Source organism: Melozone crissalis, unplaced genomic scaffold (genome assembly GCF_028551555.1).
Source record: "Melozone crissalis strain CALT ecotype California unplaced genomic scaffold, PUWL_Pcris_2 ptg000016l_1, whole genome shotgun sequence".
Taxonomy (NCBI): Eukaryota; Metazoa; Chordata; class Aves; order Passeriformes; family Passerellidae; genus Melozone; species Melozone crissalis.
Window position 1 is genome coordinate 52,563,985 of NW_026535794.1, and position 20,121 is coordinate 52,584,105.

At 41.8% G+C, this 20,121-nt stretch overlaps 1 protein-coding gene across 1 annotated transcript in view; it reads left to right on the forward strand.

The window, feature by feature from the left end:
• EGFR (epidermal growth factor receptor) overlaps positions 1-20,121 on the forward strand; it is a 154,633-nt gene that overhangs the window by 126,973 nt on the left and 7,539 nt on the right. The window contains exons 16-23 of the mRNA XM_054273403.1: positions 3,603-3,638; positions 5,557-5,698; positions 7,345-7,467; positions 8,662-8,760; positions 13,456-13,641; positions 16,898-17,053; positions 17,856-17,931; positions 19,121-19,267. Of these exons, the coding sequence (XP_054129378.1) occupies positions 3,603-3,638; positions 5,557-5,698; positions 7,345-7,467; positions 8,662-8,760; positions 13,456-13,641; positions 16,898-17,053; positions 17,856-17,931; positions 19,121-19,267 (965 nt within the window). The remainder of the gene's footprint in view (positions 1-3,602; positions 3,639-5,556; positions 5,699-7,344; positions 7,468-8,661; positions 8,761-13,455; positions 13,642-16,897; positions 17,054-17,855; positions 17,932-19,120; positions 19,268-20,121) is intronic.

The window sequence follows — 20,121 nt, forward strand, 5'->3', positions numbered from 1 at the left end:
GATGAGTAGGGAGCCAGTGTCAGGGTTATAATATGGGAACATGCAGTCAGGCACAGCATTGTCCCTCTGAAGGCAATCCATCAGCAAGGCCATTTCTCTTCACGCCTTTCCCTCATTTTGCTGTGGGAATGGATCTGTTCAGCAGTGGGTGGAAAACATCTGTCTCACAAAGCTTTTGCATCCTTAGAAACCACAGTCTCAGCAATTCCTGCATGACAAGAAACAACTTCATTTCTGTCCCTGTCCAATTTCACGGCTAGAGCCCACAAAATCTTATCAGCATGATTAAGTGTGCTGACTTCAGTCATCATGCAAGCAAGGGTTCCCAGGATCTCTCTCTGTTTTCCTTATTTGAAGAACATTCGACTAAAAGACTTCTCTTCCCAGCTGAGTTTTGTCAGGAATTTCATTTTCTCACTTTAGGTATGCGTACTGGTTGTACATTGCTTCTTTTGCAATGCCATGAAAAATCCCTTTGAGTCTCATTTTCTTTGCTGAGTCCATTTTTCAGCCTTCATTAGGAAACAGAATGAAGGATGCTTTCTCCTGCTTTTCCCAAAAGACCCCTTCTCTCAATTCTCCTGTATTCTCTTGGGAATTTTGTACACGAGCTTCCTTTTGCCCTGCCTCAAGTACAGCTGAGAATTATATGCTACAATAAAGAAAGCAGCATCTCAAAAGCCCTGGAATTACCCCATATGCTCATCAGTTAAAGACACCCATCATCTTAATTAATCTGGTCAGTGTTGAAGGATTTGGTTTTCCCTTGCCAGTCTCATAGAGTACAGGAAATAAACTCAGACACAGCCACTGGAGTGGATAAGCAAGGAAGAGAAGAAGCCAGCACTGTAGCCAGTACCACTGGCTGGCACATCCTGCCTCCATCCACAGTTGCTATCAACACTGTGTTTCACCAGTCTTCATTTTAAATGATAGGGGATTTTGGGGGGAAATGAGAAAGTGGCCAGGGGATCTGAGAGGGAAGGATGCAGAAGCACAGCACAAATTCTATGCCTTTGTCACTCTTGCAAGGTTACTTAGAAAGAAAGGACAAAATACAATTTTTCTAAAGTTTAAAAAGACTTAAAAATGGTTTTCCATTTCTTTTATGATTGTGAAGTAACTTAGGCTGTTATAGTGTGAGTCTCCTCTGAAAGGCCATAAATCATAACAACTTGACTCTATTACATCAAATTAGGAACTATAGGTCAAGGAGAAACTTGTTAAAACCTGGATGGATTTAGGAAATAAACAGCTGTGTCTGCACAGGGACCAGTAATATTTACATAGACAGGTAAAATGTGCAGTTCAGGATGAAGTAGTTTTCAGGAGCTGTACACAGAACTAATTTTCCAATAAGTAGAGAAATATATCAAAGACTACAACTGCTGTTATATTCATCTCATATATCCATACGATCTTGAGTTACTTCATAACATAAGGTCACATTTGTCATTTTGGTTTCCGTAAGCAGAAGAAAAATTACTCAGGAATGGAAAACGTGATTGTTTAGATTCCATAAAATCTGGGTTACTTATGGAGGGTGTCATCATAAAATTCCACAAGAAAGATAGTTATATATAGTCCTGGAGGGATAATTCTTATGGACTTTGTTTCTTCTCTGACTTGTGAAATTAATCAGAAAACCAAGTGGGATTTGAAAAGCACAAGCTGATCTCTCTATTTCTTTCCAAACACCTTTTTACTTTATCCTACAATGCTTGATATTGATGGATTTGTGTGGGAAAAGGAAGGGAACTGATAAAAAAATCTACAGTTCTCCTGCCTCTACTTTGATGTGTAAGAGAGGAATGGGTCAGTCATTCCTCAGACTGTAGCTACAATCCCCTCAGTCAGTTTTGTTTGCTCTTAGGAAGCACATAGAGAATTTGCCGTCTTAAAGTAGCATGGCAAACCAGAATTTTGAGAAGGAGATACTTTGAGGGACAGAAGTGATAGTGTGAAATTAGGTGAGGTCTTCTAATTTCTCATTTTTATCGAGAGCAGCGTCACATGTTTTGTTGCATTAGAAATTAATGTTCAGGAGGTAGACGATGGCTGGATGAGATCTGGAGTCCTAGATCAGTTTTCCATTGAGCACCTGAAGAGAGAAGCCCAAGGCAAGATCTGCCCCCTGTGATGATTAGCAAGCTGGTGGCCCTGCTCTGCACGTGCAGCCTCTCTCTGTGCTTAGTTACACAACTGAGCAAACAAAGCAAGCTGTGTGCTGGTAGGAAAGCTAACAAGGCTGAGGACCCAGAATCCGGGAATTGGTATGCACAGCACTTCCAGCATGTCCAGGACACCAGGGTGCACATTCTTGCATGGGAGCCCAGTGAACTTACAAGACCTTCCAGATGCTGGGTCTTGGAGCACTGTGTTGGCCCAGAAACAAGACAAATACACAAGGGAAGATCCAAGTAATGAAAACAAACAAACAAACAAACTAAAACCCAATAAAATGAGTAGTTGCTTCACCTCTTCCTTCCCCAGACCTAGTCCAAGTTATGGGAGATCTGCAACTCTACCTGGCATTTTGAAATTTTTTTGGTTCCTTCTGTCAGTGAGAGGGATTCCAGAGCAGTTTTCCTGGCATGGGCTCACTTTTTACCCCCTATTTGACCTCCTCTGGAATTGTTTTGGGATGATCCATTTTCTTTAAGTCAGCGCAAGGAGCGGATACCACAAACTGGACTTTAGTCCTTTTCTGTGCTCTGTTTTCTAGAGGTGATGTCAGCCTCTCAGTAATGCTCTCCTTCCTCAGCAGACACCACAAAGACCACAATTCCCATGAAGAGCATACATCTTACAGCACAACAGCACTAGGGGAATGCACTGTGCCTCTCACACTCATTAGACCATCAAGTGAACGCAGTCACTGTTTTCATCTGTGGGGTTTTTTTGCACTGCGCTGCCAAAAATTTGAGCATTTTAAACTCAAATGGAGGGTGAATGACTTGCTAGTAGAGTTCCTGGCTCCCTGGGTAATGATTGTACCTGTTTACATTACCAGTAACATAAGACTTTGTATTCTAAAGGAAAAATACCATGGACACATGCCAACAAGCTGTAGCCCAAGACAGTGCTGTCAAGTCCCATTTTTTGATGGAAGTCCATGCATCTGCTACCCCAGTTTTCCATTGCAATAGAAAGTCTGGAAATTGAGTTCTTTACCTTATCAGGAAACAAGGATTATGCAGGAGGGTCTGCAATTACATGTTTCCACATGTATTTCTGTCTGTGTAGGAGGAGGAGGCCACTTCTGCCCTCCTCCACATTCAGCCCTGGGCTCTGCAAAGAGATAGGGAATCCATGAATTTTGTGTATCTATATCCTCCCCCCCTTCTACCACATGCCAAAAAATTGTTTTAAAACATTCTTTAAACTGAGTATGCAGCATAGCTATTTCTCTAGATAAAAGATTCTGGAGCAAGGTTGTTGACTGATATTTAATGGAGTGTATGACTATTATAAATTCCTATGTTAACACTTGGACTGTTCTGAAACACAAATTTTCAAATCAGTAGCTCTCTGCTTAGTTGAAATTACAGAAGTATGTAGGCCAGAGCTACAATGTTTGTAATGTTCATTTGTTTTTACAGGTGCAAAGGGCCAGGTCTTGAAGGCTGTCCAAATGGGTGAGTATTTCATCTGCTACAATTAATGGCAGAGATGTAAGGAATGTGTGTATGTGTTTACATTTCCACAGTGGACATTGCAAGGCTGGGACTAAAGTCTTCAGCTGTTTACAGGGAAGTGACAGATTAAAGCAGGCTCAGAGCTATAAAAATGGTTTAAAGAACTGAGAAACACTGCTACTGGTTCAAGACTTCAAAATCTTGTTCTGCCTACAATTTTTATCAAGGTGAGACCAGGGATCTGTTACTGAAGAATAAAAGGAAGGGATGGAAAAAGGAAGGATTAAGGGCAGAGAGAGCTATATTTAGGATTGATATAGTTACCTGTGTTGCAGGAGACTGAGAGATGCAGAGGGTCTTTTCCAGCCCTGTGATCTGAACATCTCCAAATACTGTGTGTCCAGTTGGATTCTCATTCATCACACTCAGACTAGGTCTTATATCACACTGCTTGGCTTCATGATGTGCTCGAGGTCATGCAACAAGCAAACAGTCTGACTGAGAGAGAGAGGGATTTAGTTTCTGGCCACAAAGTCATGCCATGGCAAGATAAATTCAGCCCAGAAGTACTGTTAAAAAGTGACTGTATTTAATAGTAATCCCTGGGGCAACTTAGAAAAATGCTGGGAAGAATCTTTAAGTACAGACCAAAAAACAACCTCAGAAAACGGGTTTTTCTTTTCAACTTAAATTTGCAATCACCCAAGCTTTAATAAAGAGGCAGCAGTCTGTCTGTACAGTGGGAATGGTACACAACACCTGGCTTTAGACATTTGTACTTGTAAGGAAGACTGATGATCTGACATTCACTGTGACCCTTACAGCATGCCCCCTTCGCCCCACAATAATGGGGGGATATCAGCTGCATTGTTGGTATCACACCTGTGGATGCCTTTCTAAGAGGCCTTCTCCCCACATGCTTCATGTCTCGGATCACACATGGGCTGCCCACAGCTGGCAGACACAGGCATCACAGATCTGATGCTCATGTTCTTGGTGGGTGTGGGAACCCAGGACATCCCTCTGGCTGTGCAGGATGGCCAAGACCCCTGCCAGGGGGCTCAGAAGCCCTGGCACGGAGCATAAAACACCTGTGGTTTTGATTATGACCCCTGGAGGAAATTACCAACCTTATATGAAGATTAGCAAGCTACAACAGTTTAGGTAGAATAATAGTGAAGTTATCACGGGGTGAAAAAGTAGATTGTGGGGTTTCTAGAATGGGAGTTCAGGAGGGAAGATGGAGGGATCTGGGCGTGGCCAGCCCTTCTCCTTCTTCTTGGCCTCCATCTTCTGCTATGATGTTGGCACTAGAGTAAAAGCTCACTGTCTAACATAGGTGATAGATATTGGAAAGTCATTGTAAACATTGTACACATAGTTTGTAGTATAAAGACATAACACCGCCCCGGGGGCAGGCAGTGTGCCTGGAACTGTCCTGCTGGACAGACCTCGGCAGGACAGGAGAAAATTTTTTATAGATAAGACGCAATAAGCAACCTTGAGACCGAGAACTGAAGAGCTCCAACTCATTCTTCAAGCACTTGGGCTGGGAAAAGAGACTTTTAACATCTCTCGGGGTCGCAGCAACCACCAAAAGATCCCGAGAGGTGGGTTTGTTGGAGGGAGAAGAAATCCCCTCAGTTAAGCTATGAGGATCAGTTCCAATTATGAGTTTGAGGGAAGAATGAAGACTTGTGGTTGAAGTTCTGATGGAAATTAAGCACCACTTTGGACAGATTACTGGATGAGGAACTTAGAAATATAGGTGCCCAAGAAATCTGAAATGTCAAATAGGCTTATGTGGGCATCCAGAGTCTGATCAAAACATAAGGCTTCCTTCAACCTCTCTAGGGCTTCTTTAAAGTCTAACACCTAAGAATCTTTTTCTCTTCCTGTGTGCCCTGCTGTGCTGCAGCTCCAAGATCCCGTCCATCGCAGCGGGTGTTGTGGGAGGGCTCCTGTGCCTGGTGGTGGTGGGCCTGGGCATCGGCCTGTACCTGCGCAGACGCCACATCGTCCGGAAGCGCACACTGCGCCGCCTGCTGCAGGAGAGGGAGGTGAGCACTGCCAGCACCCTGCTCCTTCTGGCCCACCGGGGTCCTGCTCCTTGTGCCAGAGGATTAAAGCACCCTGTATCTGTGTCCTGCACCCTTGTAGCTCAGCCATCCCCTGGGATGGGGAACGAGGTGGTTGCCATGCCACTCAGGAAAGGAGCGGCATGCACCTAACATCTTCCCAATCTCAAATCTGATCCCTCTGTGTATAATTTGCAAAATATTTAAGGGATTTGGATGTCTCAGTCCCAAGAAAAGTCATTGAGATTGTCTGCCCAGAAAAAACTACACCTTCAGGTTGAGGTGCAATGTGTTTGCTGATCTGTACTACCTTCCTGTGTAGACCTTCAACCTCAAATTGTGTGTCCCTCCAGACAAGCCTTGGGGCTCCTCTGGCAGCTTGGGGTGCTTTTGAAAGTATTTCCCCCTTGATCCTGTGGAAAAAAATGGAGAGGAGGGAAAGGAATTGAGGAAGTGTTTGTGTCTTGTCTTTGGTTTGTTTTTAGCACAAAAAGCCCACAAAGCCATCAAAGTGAATGGTTCACCCTGTTGGGCATGAACAAGGTTTCTGAACTGCTCTTTGTTTTTGTGTGCATTACAGCATCACCCTCTGGATACCTCATATACAGCAAAATTCCTAATCCTGGGTGGAAGCTGCTCTTTTGTGGTTAGCCCCCTTCTCTTTCTAGTATGGTTCTAGTAAATTAGCCAATTGTTTTTAACATTCTGCTAAAATTCCAATTGTAGCTTCTTTCTGTACTTGCCAGCTTTGCAGAGTCAGCTGCTAATATCCTTTAAAAAAAAAAGAAGAAAAAGATAAGCTGGCTTGTTTTTCATTGCACTATGAAACTATATTTTACATACTGCTGTATTCTGCAGTTGTGATAGTAGAGTTCAATTTCTGCTCAGCTCATATCGTACCCTCTGGACTCCTCAAAATGAGGATATTTCATCACAACTGAGAGGGTGCTGGTCCTCTAAAATCAGATTGAATCTAGTTAAATATGGTTTCATTTGAAGAAAAAGCAAAACGAAAAACACTGAGGAAAAAGCTGACTTATGCATCATAAAATAATTAAATATCTTTGGAGGGCATTACCACTGTTTGCAATAAGGCTTAGATAAAATTTTGAAAAAATCAATAGGCAATTCAACATCCTTTTTTTGGAGGAAAGAACCACTGTCAGAGTTTCAATTGCTGCTTGTACACTGCGTGATCTGAGGGAACCGCTGGTACCCTGGGAATTTTATCCAGTTAAACAAGAGCAGACATGAAAGGTTCCAGGTGATTCTTGCCCATTATTTTAAACATTTTAATAATTTATTCACAAGTTCAAAACAAAAATAATCTCCTTTAGCATCTGTGGTAATTACATGATTTTTCATGCTATATGTTTCAAGGCTTTGAAGTCATAGCCTCCATTTGAGAAGAGGTATCCCTTCATTCTCCTTCAAAATGGCAGCTGCCACTCCGTGCTTGATTTTTGGAGCAGGTATTTATTCCTGCAAGTCAAAGCAGAGCTATCCTCCCAAAAACTTCACATGGAATCAAATGTTCATTATTTTAAATGAAGGATTTATTTGCTTCCCCAAAGTGTTCAACCTTCCAGACTGTGTAACCTTCTAATATCATCTTCTCTCTGCACCAGCTTGTTGAACCATTGACACCGAGTGGAGAGGCACCAAACCAGGCTCATCTGAGAATTCTAAAAGAAACAGAATTTAAAAAGGTCAAAGTTTTAGGCTCTGGAGCTTTTGGCACTGTTTATAAGGTAAGATCATTGTTTTTCTATTCCCTTTTCATCCTGCACCCTCCTGCAGAAGCCACCCAAACAAAGCAAGAATTGGGAGCTTCAATCATTGTGTAGATTTTTTTCTTTAAACCAGATTTTACAGCATGTATCTATCCATTGAAGGGTAGAGAGATTATTCAATCACCATTTGTTTTGTTAGAAATTGGCTAACAGGAGCAGGTTTACATAAAATGTTGCCAAAGTCATACTGCTGAACCTGGAGAACAAAGATCATGACCATAGTCAGATACACCCCACTGTAAATATTAAGAAGAAAAAGAATTGTGGTCAGCTCAGTGCAAAACCATTTTTCTGTGTCATCTGGGATCTTCTTTTTATAACGTTCAATCATTCTTTCATTAGAACTGATTCAGATGTGTGAAAGTGTCTGCACACCTTCAGCTGTGTAGGTTCACAAGTTATTTTTTCTCGTGGTGTTTGTTTATCCTCTGTGCTTCTTCATTAGGTTCCTCCTTTTATTCAGGATATGTGTTTCAGGCTTTTCCATTAACTGTAGATTCCCATATTTCTTTATAAAGCTCTATATTCTGAATCAGGCTTCCAGCTATGATTAGGAACTTCAGGGGCACAAAAAGATGTGGACCTGCACTGCTGGGGGTTTCAGGAGCACGTCCTCCCAGTGCCACACTGCTAACCTGCCACCTAAATGGCCTCCTGACAATTCAGATGTAGAGCACTGCACCAGTGGAACACAGACTTCCCTACCACTGCGTGTGTTTGGCTGGATTATTTGTACAGCACAGGTGCCATTTGGTTTTAATGAGAAAATGCTAATTATTTTCATCCCGTGATTTATAAATTGAAAGTGGCAAGGTTTTGCACATGTAGTTGCTGTGAAGCTCTAATTAGTTAGATTTCCTTCCACAAACGTTGCTCTTTATGCATCTCTTGGGCTACTTACAGAGGCATAATAATGAACATGTTTTTTCAAGAAAGTATGGTAGAGGTGACTGAAAAAGAAGTACCATCCCATTAACAGGAATTTGGTAATGCCCACAAGACACATTTTTTTGCATACTTTTGTTGTCTGCCATGTCTTTCTATTGCTCAGAATATTTAAGTCTACTCAGAAGATGTAAAATATATATGTAATTGTGAGAATTAACCTGTTAGGTATGAGACTGAATAACTCTCTGTATTTCTTTTTGGTAGGGACTTTGGATCCCAGAAGGAGAGAAGGTTAAAATTCCTGTTGCCATTAAAGAGTTGAGAGAGGCTACATCACCAAAAGCCAACAAGGAAATACTTGATGTGAGTTTTCATGTTTGTTTTCTCAAGTTGCCAGTGGTCTGTGGATTTTCTTCTCTAACAACTAGAGGGGTTTCAGGAATTTGTGTGGGAAGAAATATTTTGCATCCTAAACTCAATTGTCCATCTAGAAGTTCTGCACTTTGCAGCCCAGTCTGTGAAGTGCTTTTGTGTCTCTCATGAACCCAATCCCAATGCAGATTTTATACTCTAAATAGGGGTGGAGTAGCACCTAAGGAGTAGTTAGGACTATACATTTACAACTACTTCTCTTTTTTTTATTCTGATATTTCAGGCCTTAAGTTGTAGCCTTCATTGCCATTATGGTGGTACAACTAAGCCAAATAACAACAGACCTAGTGATTTATGAATCCTGCAGGTTGTCATAAACTAGTTGCTTGATTAAATAGAATTAAATTAACCATAAATTCAAAATAAAATTTTAAAATGTCAGCTGTCTGATTTCTCTGCTATAGAATGCAGGAAATTATCTCACCTTCTGACAGAAGCTTAGGATTTTTATTTTATTGTTTGGATAGAGCTCATAGCTTCAGAAAACAGGAGAAAATGCTGTGGGACACTGATTTAGGAGTTCATAAATGTTTGAGTTTACAATGAGTGAGCCAGAGTCCTAAATACAAAGTTTCCTGAACCTGGAGTTTATGAAAATCTTAACTAGAACCAAAGCCATGGAACATGCAGCACCCAGGATATATAAATTTGTGTACAAGGAAAGGAGACTGCTGAGTGAGGAGAGGAGCACTCAGAAGTTCAGTGTAACTTCAGATTTCCCATGCTGTGGTTCAGTCTTAAGCAACAAGAAGAAGGTGTCTGTTTGTTTCTGTCCTGACCCTGGTATGTCCCAAATGGACCTGTTTGTCTGGAATTGATGGTGTTGTTAATCAAGCACACAAGTCCTTCAGCCATGGGGAAAATTGTGGATTTTTTTTTTTATTTTGGTAGGGACTGAATTTAGAAGGTATTTTTTTTTTAAATCCAGTTTTGGTCAGCAAATGACACCTCAGGTAGGAAGGTTCATCTCAGATGGCTGAGGTTGGTAAAGATCTTAACACAAAGCCCATCCTTGTAGTAAGAAGTCTCAGGATAAATATCTGTGAACAAACCACCACTTGTGCTACTGACAATAATAAAGCTCACTGGATTTTTCAAGTCACCCTGAATAAACAGTGTTATTCCAATACATTACTCTGCTTCAGCAGATTGTGTGTTATGCACCATATGATTTGATAGGCGTATTGCAGAGTGCAGAAGAACTGGTGGTCCATTTCCAAATCCATACAGGAAGCAATATCCATTTTGGTTTTAGTTTAGTTAGACTCCAGACAAATCTTAGCCCTTCCCCAGGTCTTACCTATGTGGCCCTCATTCCTGCCCCTCCCTCCCTTCACTGGCATTCCCTGCATTGAGGAGCTGGCAGAGATGCTGCTCAGCTGCCTGCCCAGAGCTCTGCCCCACCATTTACTCTTTGCAGTGATGAGGAACATAACACAGTGTTCACAAAGGATGCTTTAACTGCATTAAATTCCTGAAGGCACGTATCCTGGAGAAAGGGTTAGTCAACAAGCCTACAGTACTTCATCCTTCCTTCAGCAGATCAAGATCACTGGACAGGGCAGTGATGCAGAGACTGTGTGCTCTTGGCTCAGTTTGGAAGCATAGGGAAATGAAGTTGTTTTGGTTTCTGCTTATGTCTGAGTATACAGCAAATTTGCAAGAATCTCTGACAAATGATGCCACAGATATACACAAACTGAATAGCAGATCGTGTTCCTGCTTTATCTTTCCTTGAGCTAGCCCACACAATCAGTGCTATCCATGACAGAGGGCTATTGGTCAATGATATGCCCACATCATGAAGCAGGTTGACGTATACTTCATCCTTCCTTCAGCAGATCAAGATCACTGGACAGGGCAGTAGATGCAGGGACTGTGTGCTCTTGAGCAATATCAAAGTGCATTCTCTTCTTAAAGAAATTTCTGTAGCAAATCCCCACTTTTATTTTCCTTTGAATTAGGATGTTTATCAAAAAGCTCTTGCTTTTCCAATCCTATTAATTTTTAGATAATTTGGTCGGTGGAACTCTGTATTTCAGAACTAAGTTTTTGAAAAAAATACAGAACTAGTGAAAGAAGCCAGAGGGATGACTCCAAAAGCACTCCTCAAAACAGATTTTTGCTCCACAACCAATTTTTCAAGGTCACTGGAACCTCAAAGATAATAATGTCCAATTAAAGATGATTTGTCTTACAGAACCACACTAGGTATAGAACAAGCACAGCAGCTTTAGCTCTTACAGTCCAGGGAAGCTCTGGCTGACTTTATTAGGGTAGGGTTAATTGAGAAGGTTGTTGTTAAATACCAAGCATACTTGGAGCAGGTCAGAGCGCACCCGAAGAGATTTCCAAGATAAACAGTTGAAACAAAGACCCACTTTAATGTCTTGGGCTACTTAGAGGGACCCACAGCCACACAATAGCTCTGTTCTGCTTTCTGCAAGGAGGAGGCAGTGGCCTGTTTTGCTCTGCAGTATCAAATGCAAGAGGCAATCAGCACTTGGACGCTCTCCGAAGGCTGTGGCCCAAACGCCCACCCCGTCCCAGTGCTCAGCCCCCGGGTCAGCCCCATGGGGGCTGTGCAGCAGATGGGCAGTGAGAACAGCTCGGGCTCTGCAGTCTTCTACCTGCCCTGACCTGCCAAAATGAATACAATATGGATGTGAATCCCAGCAGGAAGCAAGGCATCCTTCATCATTGCAATGGCTCAGTTTGTAAGCATAGGGAAATGAAGTTGTTTTGGTCTCTGCTTATGTCTGAGAATTGGATAACAAATTTGGAAGAATCTCTAACAAATGATGCCACAAATATACACAAACTGAATAGCAGATCATGTTCCTGCTTTATCTATCTTTCCTTGAGCTAGCCCACACAATCAGTGCTATCCATGACAGAGGGCTATTGGTCAATGATATGCCCACATCATGAAGCAGGTTGACGAGCTCTTACTAAATCTGGTGGAGATCCTATTTAACTTGTCTGGCTGGAGGCTATTTTCATTCTGAGGGCTCCAAAACAGGGATACCAAATGCAGAACTAGTACCTCAAAAGAGGCTGTATTACATCATGTTTTGCTTAGGCTGGCCCATTAAGCAACAACCCAAAGGCCAGAAAGTATTGCTTAAGAATTGGAGTTGCTTATTTCTTGAACGTCATTGCCTTAATAACTTTGTTTAATAATAGTTCTCACCAGCTATGGAGCTATGTGACATCTATGGAACTTGCTAGATGATGAGTAAAGTGCTTTGGTATTTATTTTCTTAAGCTCTTAGAAAGAGCAGATTTTCTCTTTCCCTTGCAGTATTCATGTCTTCACTATGATTTTAGGCTTTGGGGGACTGCTAGCCTGAATTGCCAAGGGGTGATTAGTAGATGTTACTCCAGATGCTGTATCAAGATGCTGACCTGCTCACTGAATGGAAAAATTCCCATTCATTTCCCCTTGTCTTGCTTTTCAATCAAATAACTTTTAAAATATCTAAAAGTGACATACTGTAAATCAGACACAAATTTAGTTAAAGAAACCAAACAACTGCAGCTCTATGTTTTTTCCCCTGGAATCCATTCTTTGAGCTGGCACTCTAGAGTGGATTTGAGTATAAATACAGATCTTAAAATTCAATCTATAAGTAGTTTTTGCATACAAAAACCATGAGATCAGGAATTTTTACTCCATGGCTATGTTAAATAATGTATTTGAACCCACCCCTGAAGGGGTCTTTCCCTTCCCATGGAAGAACAAAAGAAGAGGAGGTATATTGGGTGCTGTAGATAGGTACCTAAAGCTACACAGGGTGTACCCATATTTGAAAAAAGAGTTTTTCACATATGTATGAAACTAAACCCCAAAATTCCAATTGACCAAAGGGTCTGTAATGCTTGGGCTCCCACATTCCAAGTACCTTTCTAGTATAATTTACATTGCTATATGAGTCTAAACCAGCTTTTCCAATTGATGGCAGTATTTTCATCATTGTTACTTAAAGAAAAGCATTCAAGCTTCTAAAGCAGTGAAGTGATTATTAATCTATTTGGTTTGATATGGAATGAAGAACAACATGGTCAAGAAGAACATGGTCTCTTAAAGAATGAGACAGTCAGTCGTTTTCTAGATGACAACTTTGACTTTCTGGGTTAGTACCAACCTTGACAGGGGAGCAGAATTCTCAAAAGTACTGATTTCCAGTCAGTTTCATTAAAAGGTCTGTGGAGAAAAAAGCGATGCTCATAAAATGTATTGCCCTTTCAATTAGGTGCTCAAATTTATGAAATCCCCTCAGTTTCCAGTTGGTGTTCAATTTGTTAATTCCTCCTTGGTCTGTAAGTTTTAATCTCCCAGGATTTTATGTCCAGTGTTTGCTTGGTGTACAGTAGTGAGAGGCTGGTTCTTCTGTAGCATCTCAGTGATGATTTGGTGTTCAAAATCTGGACATTCCACTGAATGGAAAATAGTCAGTCCACAGAATGGGAAATATGTGTATTTTGTATGTGATATGAGACACAGAGTTTGCATATAGTATTTTAGCAACTTCTTGGATGACCAACTTATTTTAAACTGCCTCCAAATATTCATGTCATGCCAAGGAGAGTGTTCCACATTTCTTCTTTTGCCTTTCTTCTCAGGAAGCTTATGTGATGGCTAGTGTTGACAATCCTCATGTGTGTCGCTTGCTGGGAATCTGCCTCACTTCAACCGTTCAGCTCATCACCCAGCTGATGCCCTACGGCTGCCTGCTGGATTACATCCGGGAGCACAAGGACAACATCGGCTCTCAGTACCTCCTCAACTGGTGTGTGCAGATTGCAAAGGTAAGCACAGCTCCAGATCAGCTAAAACTCAAAGGTCTGACAGCATGTAATTACCTGTCTCTGCAAATCTTTCTGTTTCGCCACCTGGATCATAGGTATCTTAAACATGGCAGTAAGCAGTTACTTTTTCTTGAACAATTTACTTTTTTCATGCTGATGAGCAAACATTAACTAGTCTTCAAAATGGTTCTAAGCAGCTTAATATTATCACCTAGACATTTATGTCCAAACCAAGCACCTGGTATTGAAAGCATAATGCAATGCAAATGTGATGCAGCACAGGCAGCAGGGAAGGCAATAGAAGAATTTGTCAATTTCCATAGCAAAATGCTGCTTCCATCAGTGGATTTCTTTGGGCTAGGTCACAGGACAGTGATGTTCAATACATCTTCTTGTGTGCCTTGGAGATTTTCATGCTGAAATCTCTGAGGCCAGGGATCAAAACTGCTGACTACTGAATACCAGCTCCATCCTTGCTCAGGCTGGCTTTCACCAAAAGGCATTCAGGCACTCCAGAGCTATTCTGTAATTCATAAATGCTGAGCTGGGGTCTGTAATCTAACTGCAATGGCCATAAAAGTCTTATTATCACACCTGGTACTGTTTGCCAAAGAGCAGCAGAGGAACCGCAATACAGCCTCTAGGCCAATATGCTGTGTTTGGATGGTGGTTGGCTATTTGCAAATATAGAAAAACAATGCAAAATCAGCAAAAAAATAACTGCAATTTGTTGGAGATTCATCATATGAGATGGCAGTGTCCACACAGCAGGGTTGCTTTAATGCTATTTATTTCAGGAATGCTGGTCTGCAGGAAAACCACACACTTAAAAACTTATTGGTCCCTTGAGACCTTGTGTACATGCCAGGCTTGCTCAGCCGTGGTTTGCTTTCAGGAAACATGCTGAGGACCTCAGAAATGTATCCACCAAATGTCTATAGAGCACATTTTTCATCTCAGTGTAACTTTTTTACATTTTGCTCCACAACAAGTGAAATCTAATTTATGTGTCCACCTGGGATGTGAGCTGCTTTTTTTTATGACTTTTTGTGACTCTTTTGCTTTCTTGTCTAATATCAATTACTGCTCTGTCCTGGTTCCAGTCTCTTTGGAGGGTGAACTGGAGGCTAAATTTCCCTCCTCCTCCTTCTTCTCCTTGTTAATTTTTAAGGTGGCAAAATGTATCCCCAGATGGGTCTTTGGGGCATTGCTTGCCCGAGAGGTTCCCATTCACAATTGTTTGCTTCCGTTTGATTTTGTCGTGGCGGTTCAACATTTGCCCACAGCAACTTCTACCCTCTCCAGTGATGCCTGACCTTCAACATAACTCCTTTGTGCTACTCCACTGAAGTTCTTCTCAAAGCACTCATAAATCTTATGTACAGCTTTTTCCCACCAATGTGTCTGGTATTACTACTCTGATAAAGTTTTGCCAGATTTTTGAACATTCTCTGACACTTTAAAAATTTTTTACTTCTGAGTGGAAAAAAGAATTGAAACAAATACATGTCTGGTAACTAAACAGCAGGAGGCAAGTTCCCTGGGAAGCTTATTTTCGTTACTGTTTTCACAGCTTTGAAATAAGTTTTCTTTGCATCTTTTACAAACATTATCTTTTCCTGAGGTATGGAGTCCTCTCTTCCAGGCAAGATGTTATGATAGCATAAATACTCCATGTGCAGAAACAGTGTGAAGGAACTCTTTGAACACAAGGGTCCCATGCTTAGTGATGAAAAATGGATTAAACTCCAGGCCTGCACACAATTAAAGATCTGCTGAACTTTCTAAGCTGGCAGTTAAACATTTTTGGTATATGGTTATGCACGTGCAGGAGTATTCAGCGATCAGCACCCTAAACAACTTAGTGTGACACTGATATTTCAGCAGCTCTGAATCTTATTAGCCTCTGCAGCAAGTCAATTTTAGCAGGGCATTTTTTGTCCTACTGGGGCTAGATTACACAATTATTATTTTTTTTAAGATAGTCTGTTTTTTGTCAGCAGCTCAGAAGTTTTTGTTCTGAGAGCTCTGCTTGCTAAAGATCTATTTGTGTGATTCAGTGCACGCTCTGTGGTGGCTCTGTGCCAGTTTGTTTGGGTGGTTTGTTTTGGCAACATTAGCAGTGCATGGGTGAAGTTCTGCTGAGGGACTTGGAAGGAGGATTCGATGGTGGTCCATCTTAGAAGTGGGCTTAGGAAGTGGGTGGAGGATGGAAGACAATTATTCCCTCCAGTCCTTTTCCATCACATCAACACAATAATTTTGGTGCTAACTTTGTAGGTTTAAAGTAATTTTTTTATCAATTCTCTTCATAAAAATACAAGTGCACAAGCTACCACCAGCAGAAATGCATGGACTGGGATTAATAGTGGATTTTGGAAAAGATATTGTAGGAAACTTGGAAATCATGAACTTTTTGATTTCATATACCAAGAGACTGATGGGAGGGAAAGGGGAGTAACCTCTGTGGTCAGAAATACAGCTGTTAAATTTATGCTTTAGAAGTCAAACCAGCACAATTAGTTACATTCTTCCTTGAGAGGCAGTTGTACCAAAAAAGCACATATGCTATGGCAAATCCAGCCTAATCATGGGAGGCAGTGAAACTGGAAGAACTTGCCTTTTTCAAAGAGGATTGGAAAATGGATGCAGCTCTGAGTTCAGACCTAGAATGATTTTTTTTTTGTTTCCCCCCATTTTTACCCTTGCAGTGGACTGCCTCATTGTTGTCAGGAAGAAGGCAGAGTATGCTGCCTGTAATAAAACACAGTATGAGCAACTTTGAGCAATTGCCTAAATACTCTCTGTAGGGTTTGTGTGTGTACCTAATGGCAGGGGATAGTTAAACTCTGTATTGTGCTCTCCTGAACTCATTGGGTTTGCACAAGCGCAGCCGAGAGAAGACTTTGTCTCTTTATTTGTAAGTTCCATCCTGATTTTGTATTTCTTGAACTAAGTCCCAAAGGAACCAGATCCCCTGCTACTAACTACTCTACCCACTACCGCATCTTTTTCCTTCGTCACTCCACCAGTGCCTGGACCCACAAGAAGGTTCCTGTGGGGTCATAGTAACAGTCAATAATGTTACAACAGTAACCCTCATCCTCACCCTGCAATAAACATCACCTAAATGGAGAGTGCGGGTGGGATAACTCACCACGTGTTTATGGTGGTGTCTGTGGTTAACACAGAGCAGCTGAGGTTTGGTGACTTGAATGTACCAGTGAGAGCTGACCAGCAGTGTGTTACATTGCAGGGAATGAACTACCTGGAGGAACGGCGCCTGGTGCACCGTGACCTTGCTGCCAGGAACGTCCTTGTCAAGACCCCTCAGCATGTGAAAATCACGGACTTCGGGCTGGCAAAGCTGCTCGGTGCAGACGAGAAGGAATATCATGCTGAGGGAGGCAAGGTAAAGCACACTGCACAATGAACTACTGCTCATTTGCTGGTGCTTGTGCTTGCACACAAGCCTCAAACAAAGGGAGGGGGGAAAAAGAGAGTGTGTTTTTCAAAGCTCTCAGCTGCCATCCCAGCGTGCTGCCTTTGAAGCCTGTGGAAGTCCTCTGAAATCAGCCAAAGCAGCATCAGGCCAGTGGGACTGCAGTGGGAGCAGAGGGAGCAGAGCAGCGAATGCTTTTGAAATTCCCACCCAGAATGCCTGGGAAAATTCATCAGTGCAGCCAACACCAATAAGACTGTGCAGTTTATAAAGAGAAAGGGAATGTTGTATATTTATAGCAGAAGAAAGACCTGTCAGACTTGGTTCAACACGCTTTTGTGTTGTACTGCGTGCTGATGGAGAGAACGTGTCCTGCTGAGAAATTAAAGAGAAGCTGCTTGCAAATATTGCAGAGGCCATAAACTGAAACCATATGAGTGTAGATCAGTCATGTAGCCTAAGACTGGATTTGTGTCTTGTTCTGATAGAAAGCTAAAAAAGTAGTTATTTGACTGTTTAAAATACTGTAAAACTCTTTAGGAGATATTTCTGATACACCTAGTATTCCACATGCTTCCAGGTTCTTCACAACGTATGAAAATAATAAAGGAGAACTCAAAAGTTGCCTGTTCTACCATTCAGCTGGTTCTGTTGGCTGTTTTAGGTTTTTTTCCTTCTGCAACCAAGCTATTGATTTACACACCACCTGGTGGGAAATATCCCTGATAAATTTTGGGCCAGCTTCTTAAGGATTCTTTGTGAATTTTCCTAGGTTCCTATTAAATGGATGGCATTGGAGTCAATTTTACACCGGATTTACACTCATCAAAGTGATGTCTGGAGTTATGGTGAGTTTAAAAGCAGTTACAATTATTGCAGATGGGTTGGAAAATTTCATGATTTGCTGGTGACTCTATACTGACCTTTTTACTTTGCATTGTGAGAAGAACAAGAGATCAAATATATAAACACAGCGCCCAAATCACCTATTCAACAAAGTAAAATCGCCATGGAACTGCATGTGAGTGAGGTGTAAGATGTTTCCTAGAATATGCTTTGGGTAATGAGCCCTCCCCTGAAAGGGGCCGCAGGTAGGAGACTCTGGTCTATTTGCTGAAGTTCTGTTAACGCTTTTCTTCAGCAGCTTCACAGGGAATATAATGGAGCTGGCAATAGAGATGGATAACAAGGAGGACTTAAAGTCACTGACCACACTATCGGTTGGTGTCAATCAGTGTAACTGCTGAGGCCAAAAATGCTTATGCTGTCCTGGTACTGAGGACAATGCTAAAAGGGAAGCAGTGTGATAACCTCCTTAGAGAAGTTATTTATTTTGTATTTGGTATAGTTCATGAAGCCAGCTTGAAAGAAAGGAGCAGAAAGGAAACTTTTCAAAGCAACCTATTGCAAAATTTCCCCCCATGGGCTCTCATATTCCTGGAAAATATTAATGCAGATGGTCAGATCCTATGTCCTTTTTGAAACAGCACAGCCTCTGGTCTTCTTAATCCATTTATGTATCTTGGCATCCAAAATCTTGTTTTGTATCCTAAGCTACTGGACAATCACAACAGCTACATCACAAGAGTCCATGGTATGTCAGCAAATGACGCTTAGGCAGCTGGTTTACACGTCTTTCAAAAACTGCATTTTCTCGTCTCCAGAGAGATTGTTTTCAAACAAAAAGAGAACTTCCATTTTTAAAACCACTTGCTGTGTTGGAGTCGGGAGACAGTAACCTGCATTTCCTTTTTGTGGGGCCAGGAAGCATGTAGAATGTTCAACACTGATATATTAGTTGAGATTAAAAAAAAAAAAAAAAAGGATAAAAGCAAAACCTTAAATGGAAGCAGGATTATTTCGAATTGTTATATATAATCTCTTTATAAAATCATGGCAGAAAATGGTTTCTCAGGTTGGGATTCTGGCAAAACAGTGCTTCCAGGGGCCCCTCTCTGCTTGCTACTTCTCCACACCTGTGCAGAGCAGTCCAGCTCCTGGCTGTTTCTTTCATGATCTTCTCTTCCCACTCTGCAGGTGTGACAGTTTGGGAGCTGATGACATTTGGCTCCAAGCCATATGAAGGGATCCCTGCCAGTGAGATCTCCTCCGTGCTGGAGAAGGGCGAGCGTTTGCCGCAGCCGCCCATCTGCACCATTGACGTGTACATGATCATGGTCAAATGTGAGTTCACACCTGGGCTTGTGGCTGCTCACAAGCTGAGCTGAATGAGTAACTCCATTGCATTTTATGCTGCATTCCTGGTAATGGCACAGAAACCGGGTTGTGTGAAAAGAGTGGTGACACCAGAGTGTGCTCCCACACCTTGAGCTTTACCTAGGAGCACGGGATGTGGCTTCATTAATCACTCACTCAACCAACTAAGGTGTTTTTCACCATTCACACCACTGACTGATATTGTCAATTATTTTAAACCTATATGGTCAGGGACTAAAAATGAGCATAACACCAACCCTTTTGCCTGATACTCTGGTTTTGTATGCCTAGGAAATAAAATCAGCACTGCCTTCTCCTCCAGGCTCCCCCTTGGATCATTAATGTGCAAGCACACAGGTGGATTATTACTAAAGGACTGTCTGAAGCTGCAGGCACAATCATAATGTTAGATGCACATGAGGATTCAGCCTTCCTTTTCAAACTTCTTCCTCATTTTTGGCTGGTCTGTTTTTGGCATGCAGCTGTTGCAGTATAGTAGCTCAAGAGCACAGAGTTTCTGAAGCAGTTTTTGGCTGTTTTAGGACACGTAAAAGGGCTTCTGAACCTCAAACCCGCTTTCCATCTACATCATACTAAATGTCAGATTACAACCTGGCTTCCTGCACATCTCTAGACTATGACTGCCACATCCCTGCTCACTGCTGTGAAGATGTGATAAGCAGCCCACTAGGTGGCATTTAAGACCTTCTCAGTGGAGCAACATGTACCTGTTCCTGAAACAGGAGCCAGGCTGCCAAGAACACTCTGTAGTGCAGCACTTTTGGGGAATCCTAGAGCACACACATATTGCTGTGGTGGGA